Raw genomic sequence first — 6,950 nt, forward strand, 5'->3', positions numbered from 1 at the left:
CCATGCAGTTACGTTTTGAATACGGTGATAAACTAACCGAAGTCACAATTAATGTGTGTATATACAAGTCACGTTAATGTTGAGTATCCTGATTCCCGATTATACAAGACACGACACTTTCTTTGCTGCTAGATTCAAATTAATATTTCCCTTATCAAATTTATGGTTATTTTGATTTATCGGTCTTTTTAATGTGTGCCCAAGGGCACACAATAAGCACCAACTTTCATGAAAATAGCTTGTTTTGATTGGTGGAATTGATGTGAATGCAGGAGGGCCATTTACATTTATTATCCATCCACCAATCAAAAGCTAGAATTCTCATAGGAGTTAGTGACTATTGTGTGCCCTTGGGCACACCATAGAAAATTCGTTGATTTATATATATAGAGTTAATTACAGTTTGTAACCTTTAGGATTGCTCCAAACGCACTTAAGATCCTGAACTATCAAACGTGACATAATGCACCCTGAACTTTACATTCTCGTGCAAGTTGTAACCCATAGTCACTATTTTGTCCAAATATGCCGTTAACTTTAATTGTTTGAGAGGTAATAGTGTGTATATTAGTTTCTAACAGCTACTTTACCTCTTGTGACCCCTCAAAAATTATGTATTATATTTTGAAATTATTTCTGAACACACACGATAAGTTTAAAATATGTATTTATTTTAAAATTTTAAAATAAGTTACATCGTTGGTGTGTTCAGAAATAATTTCAAAATATAATACATAAACTTTGAGGAGTCACAGGGGGTAAAATATACACACTGTTACCTCTCAAACAGTTAAAGTTAACGGCATATTTGGACGGAATAGTGACTATGGGTTACAACTTGCACGGGAATGTAAAGTTCAGGGTGCATTATGTCACGTTTGATAGTTCAGGATCTTAAGTGCGTTTGGAGCAATCTTAGGGGTTACAAACTGTAATTAACTCATATATATATATTAAAGAGCATGAAAAAATTAATTCCGCTATTTATTTTTAAATCTTTTTCTGTAAAAAATAAGATTTAAAAAATAACTTACAGAAACATCTTTTCTAATACGCTGAAAATACGTAAAAAATAATAATTAAAATGTCTACTAATTTGGAAAGGGAGAATCACTTTAATAATTACGTTAGAACTTGTAAATATACATCTGATACAAATCAAACATTTTATACATACTAGCCTTTAACCCGTGCGAAGCACGGGTGGGTATAGAAATCGTAATTTATTAATTATAATTTAAATTTTAACATCATCTTATTAGTATTTTAGAATTGATGAATTGGATTTTAACCTGATTATATTTACCAATTGGTTATATTTTTTGGACAACTACAAATTATACCAATATCGATTTATTATGATATAGTATATAAATTATATTTAAAAGAATAATGATGGAGTTTTTATCTTGTACTATATCTCAAGTGTTTGTAATTTAAACAGTATAAAACTCTTTAATATTGTAAGAGTAAGAGAAGTTTACATGTGACAGACTTGTACTTACAAAAGAGATGACCAAACCAAAATTTTGTACGACTACAAATTATACATATGTTGGCTTATTATAGTATAGTATAGATACGGACTGTTTTATATATGTACAGGAGTTAAGAAGGAATAATTTATTCCAGATGTTATATTAAAAAGATATACTCCATTCATCTCATATTAACGGGTTTTTTTGACGGTTAGATGATCAATTTGATCAAATTTTGATCATTAGTTAAAAAAAGTTATTAATTATTTAATCTGAAATTTTTTGAAGGGGATTGAATATACTTTTTAATAAAATAACTTGAATAATTTTTATTCTTTTGAGTTGGATAATATATGTAGTTTATGATCAAATTGAGTCGGCTTGATTTTCAAATAGTCAAAACGAGGCATATAAGAAGAGAATTTCGGGAGTAATATATTTTATAGAAATTATAATGTTATTATGTTATTACCTCTATTTCGAGAGACAGGTCATTTTAAGTTTTATGACCTATCAGTTTTGAAATTCTTTTTAGATAAAAATATATAATTAATATTATAATTCAAAAAATCTTATAAATAATAATTTTAACTCGACGTTTAAAAAATTTAGATTTGTGTGTCAAAAAATAAATTGATTTATATTTCAAAATATAGACGGTAGTGTATTTTGTCATCGAAATTAAAAGATTGATAGGTATGTAAATAGAAGACAAAATAAGTTTCTTGCTTGCATGGTTGACTATTTCCCTTGGATCGACAGGGATCATAAAATATGTAGTTACGTTTAACAGTTGATTACAATTTGAGCGTCAGATCATCAACGTCAATTTCAACGCTGACGTGAAATGAAATTCATTTATACCAAAACCTTTTGATGGCTTCAACCTAATTGTTTGTGTGGATGGAAGTGAGCCCGGAAAATTAACTAAGAGCCCCCATTTTCATTAATTATTAACGATTCATGCACCGATTTATGTGTGCATATAGTGGAGCACACTCTACTGCATGCTTACCATTTGGTATAAACCAACGACTTATTGTGCTAAGAGGATGGCAATAAGTTTTTGGTTGGGACATATATAGGAGAGAGTACGTTAGCTAGATTATAAGAGTATGACCAATTTTAATTTGGGATGCGGGTACATTTACTAGATTATAGAATTTTAGGATTTAAAAAGTCCACGGAAGGCACCGGCTTCTAGCTATTTTAGAAAATTTCATCAAAAGAACATAGTTACATAAAAAATAGATAAATTAATATTTTTGTTGAATAAATAATTTTAATAGAATTGAGTTTCTTGGAGTCCTAATTTGAGTGTTCTTATTCTTTAAAATTAGATAAACTATAATCTAGTAGGTTTCAAATTTAATTTTTTTTTATATAATATTTTTAAACATCCAGCAAGATAAAGATTATATTATATAACGTAATCGACATCCATAACAATTGTTTTTATAAATCGCAGTACGCTATAGTCTGCAATATGTTTAGAGCAACAGCAAGAGACTCCTTATGAAGTTATATTGTAGTGAATTAGATGGAAAACTTGACTCCAACAGACTCTTCATTTGCTCTTAAAAAATTAGGAGCTGCAAGTGCCTCTTCAATACAAAGGAGCACATATTAACTCCTAAACTAATTTTATATTAATATTTGTTTTTTTATCGAAAGAAATTTCATTAATAGATCAAATCATCTGACAATAGAGTCTCCAACATTAAGGATGGAGGAGACGAAAAAATCATAAAGCCATTTAGCTCACAAGGATATCTAGCTAAACTATGAGCTACCTTGTTCGCATGCTTTTTAACATGACTAAGGGAAAATCTACCATTGCATCTCAACAAATCACCACACTGCTGCATTAGATCACCTATTTCCAGCAGGTTGCATTGGCCCTGCTTTATTGAAGTGACACTCAAGAGTGAATCACTTTCAACCAGAACCTTTCCCGTCGTAATCTCCTGGGACCATAACAAAGCTTCCAAAATTCCTGTGAGCTCAGCTTCCATCACGGAGACAGACCCTGCAATTTTCATTGTCTTCCCTACAATGAACTGCCCATGATGATTTCGAAGAATCATGCCAAGTGCAAATGAATTTCGTCCTTCCACCACTGAAGCATCAACATTAACTTTGAACTGATCCATATCTGGAGGCCTCCATCTGTGAGCAATTCCTCGGCTGGTCCCCCTATCTGCATGAGCACTCGAGGGTCTCCTGTTTGCTACTTGCCATTCCTCCACCTGTTTCTGGCTCCAAGTTTTAGTCACTGCTGGAGGCATGTGTTTATTCTCAAATATAAGTTTGTTTCTAGCAAACCATATGCCCCAGAGAGCAGTCGACAACTTTGTTATTTCATCAGGTGAGCCACTAGCCAGAATATTAAGCATCCAAGTTGAGACATATTCCACTTCGCTCATATCATACTCCAAACCCATCAGATGTAAGCACTCTTTAGCGAAACTGCATTTAAAAAACAGGTGCCTTAAATGCTCTACTTCGCCCACACACATTGGGCAACTTATGGTGACTGACACACCTTTTCCTCGCAAAATGTAACGTAGTGGAAGCGTATTCCTGCAGAGCCTCCACATAAAAACTCTAACCTTGTGTGGGACTTGCAAAGACCAGAGTTTTTTCCACCCCCCTAATGTTGTGTTCACTTCACTAGTGGTTTGAGATTTTCACCATTGAAAATACGCTGATTTCACTGTGTACTATCCATTACTAGAATGAATCCAAGCAATCCTGTCTCTAGTACACCCTTGTGGAATACAGGTATTTACGATTGTTGCAGCATCCTCATTGCTGAAGTGAAGATTCACTTTGTCTACATCACATTCCTTCCTGTTCTCTTTAAAGAAATCACAAACATTTAAACACTTTGCTTGGTTGGTGGTTGTTAGGTCATCGACACATAAATTCGCTTTAGCTCTCAGCCACTTATCAGAGCCAATGTTGATTGATTTTCCGTCCCCCAAAACCCATCTCAACTCCTTTTTCATTTCCTCTTTTGCCTGCCAAATGCCAGACCAAGTATAGCTCACTCCACCAGCCCTGCTTGCTTGAAGAAAGTGACAAGAAGGAAAATACCTGGCTTTCAATACTCGCGTAACCAGGGCATCAGGTCTGTTTATTAGACTCCAACATTGCTTTCCCAATAGAGCCAAATTAAACCCGTGAATATCTCTGAAACCCAGACCTCCACTATTTTTCGACATGCACATTTTATTCCAACCAAGCCTATGGATTCTTTTACTGTTTGTCCAGCTAGATTGCCACCAGAATGCATTCATTGCCTTTTGGATTTCTTGACCCAGTGATTTAGGAATGAGAAAACAAGACATGGCGTATGCTGGGATCGCTTGCACTACATTCTTTAACATTACCATTTTTCCAGCACGGGACAAAAGCCTCGAGCTCCACCCTTTAATTTTCTGGATCACTTTGTCCTTCAAATATCTAAAAACTGTTTTCTTTGACCTGCCAATTAACGAAGGCAATCCAAGATACTTGTTATCCCCTATGTCTTTAAAAACTCCTAACTCTTGCTTGATCTCCAACTACTTATCCATTCGGACATTTGAACTAAAGAAAATAGCTGATTTCTGGTAGTTCACAGCTTGCCCTGAACACGTTTCATAATCATTCAAGAGGTTTTTCACTACTCAGGCTTCACAAGTAGTGGCTTTAAAAAATAAAAAGCTATCGTCGGCAAATAACAAATGAGTTATCGAGGGGGCAGGTGTACATATGCGACAATCCTTCATAAGACCATTCTCAACTGCTGATTTTAGAGCATTTGATAACCCTTCCACGCATAACAAATAAATAAGGTGACAGAAGGTCTCCTTGACGGAGGCCACGTGTTGGAATTATGGGGCCTATTTTTGAACCTTGAAAAAAAATTGAGTACGACATTGTTGTCACACAAAGCATAACCCACTTGATCCACTTCTCAGAGAAACCCATACCAACCATTCTACTTCGCAAATAATTCCAACTCACACGGTCGTAGGCTTTACTGATATCGAGCTTTAAAGCAACCTCCCCTTCGTGTCCACTGTTCTTCTGTTTCATGTAATGAAGGATCTCGAAAGCCACAAGAACATTATCTGTGATATTGCACCCTGGAACAAACACTGATTGTTCTTCAGAGATGATATCTGGCAGCATTTTTTGGAGCCTATTTGCCAACACCTTCGCCAAAATTTTATACAAAACATTACATAACGCTATTGGACGGAGGTCTTTGGGGTCGTCAACATTGTCCTTCTTAGGAATAAGAAGCAAAGTAGTGTCATTCACTTCAGCTGGAAAAGTGCCTTCCATCAGCCATTGTTTGCAACATTTAAAAACTTCTTCCCCGAGCATACCCCAGAAGTGTTGGAAAAAGGCTGGATTTAACCCGTCCGGACCACTTGCTTTGTCCGGATGCATACTTTTCACAACTTGTGTAAACTCAGAAAATGACAGGTCCGCTGTGAGCTGCTCATTTGGCTGCTTGACACCAAAGTTTCAGAATCTTGGCTAATCTGGACAAGACTACTTCTGTCATCAGTAAACACCTTGCTGAAGTAATCTTTCAAGAGAGCACACATACCATCGTGACTTGTGATGAGAGTACCATCCTCAGCTTTAAGACCTGCCAAATAGTTTAACTTTTTCCTACTCGAAGCTACAGCATGGAAAAATTTAGAGTTTGTATCTCCGTCCTTGAGCCAAAAAGATTTGGCTCGTTGCTTCCAATAAGCTTCCTCGTGGCTTAATAAATCATTTAGTTTATCCTTCTCGTCAAAATACATTTGCACTCCAGCATCGTCTTCCCTTCCCCTCAGAGAATCGATTATTTCTTTTTGCTTGATAACCTTCTCTCTGAATTTATGAAAAAAATCCATTCCCCCACTTCGCCATATATTTCGAGACCTCTAACAATTTAGGTAAAAGGTGCAAGGTAGGAAGAGTTTTCCAGAAACTAGAGAACTCTGAATGGAAATTACTCTCCTTTAACCAAGTATTCTCAAACCTAAAACGAAATTGATGCTTCGGGATTTTTGTATTTACCAACTCAAGTTTGATTGGGTCATGATCAGAACTAATTGCATGAAACACTGTCAGAGTACAAAGAGGAAACTTACTCCACCACGAATTACTAGCAAAGCATCTATCCAGCTTCTCACGCACCCAGTTCGCCGTCCCTTTGCTTTTCTCCCAAGTAAACTCTCCTCCTTTAAGATCTAGCTCTATCAAAGAGCAGTCCTCAACTGCATTTCTGAAACCATCCATCAAGCTCTGCGGGTGTTTATGCCTTCCCTTCTTTTCATTACTATGCATGAGGTCGTTGAAGTTCCCCAACACACACCAGGGTAAAGAAGAAACCGACGCAAGTGAGCGAAGAAAGTCCCATGACTCTTGCCTCCTCTCCCTTTCTGGATAGCCATAGAAACCTGTGAAACGCCACTCCCC

General features: G+C 35.9%; 1 protein-coding gene across 1 annotated transcript; it reads right to left on the reverse strand.

Moving 5' to 3' along the window:
* Positions 1–3,160: 3,160 nt before the first annotated feature.
* On the reverse strand, positions 3,161–5,816 carry LOC108194810 (uncharacterized). The gene is made up of 3 exons (XM_017361746.1): positions 5,431–5,816; positions 4,203–4,967; positions 3,161–3,947 (listed from the first exon to the last, which is right to left on the reverse strand). Exons 1-3 carry the CDS (start codon positions 5,814–5,816, stop codon positions 3,161–3,163), a joined length of 1,938 nt encoding a protein of 645 aa, XP_017217235.1.
* Between the last annotated feature and the right edge of the window lie 1,134 nt (positions 5,817–6,950).

This window comes from Daucus carota, chromosome 7 (assembly GCF_001625215.2).
Source record: "Daucus carota subsp. sativus chromosome 7, DH1 v3.0, whole genome shotgun sequence".
Classification (NCBI taxonomy): domain Eukaryota; kingdom Viridiplantae; phylum Streptophyta; class Magnoliopsida; order Apiales; family Apiaceae; genus Daucus; species Daucus carota.

What these genes read in the sequence shown, in the direction of transcription:
- LOC108194810 (XM_017361746.1), bottom strand. Translation starts at nt 5,816, where the DNA reads ATGGAAGGCACTTTTCCAGCTGAAGTGAATGACACTACTTTGCTTCTT. An exon ending in TTCTCTGAGAAGTGGATCAA is followed by an intron (nt 4,968 to 5,430) that starts GTGGGTTATGCT and finishes GTTAATTGGCAG; the next exon opens with GTCAAAGAAAACAGTTTTTA. An exon ending in ATTCATTCTAGTAATGGATA is followed by an intron (nt 3,948 to 4,202) that starts GTACACAGTGAA and finishes TTTTAAATGCAG; the next exon opens with TTTCGCTAAAGAGTGCTTAC.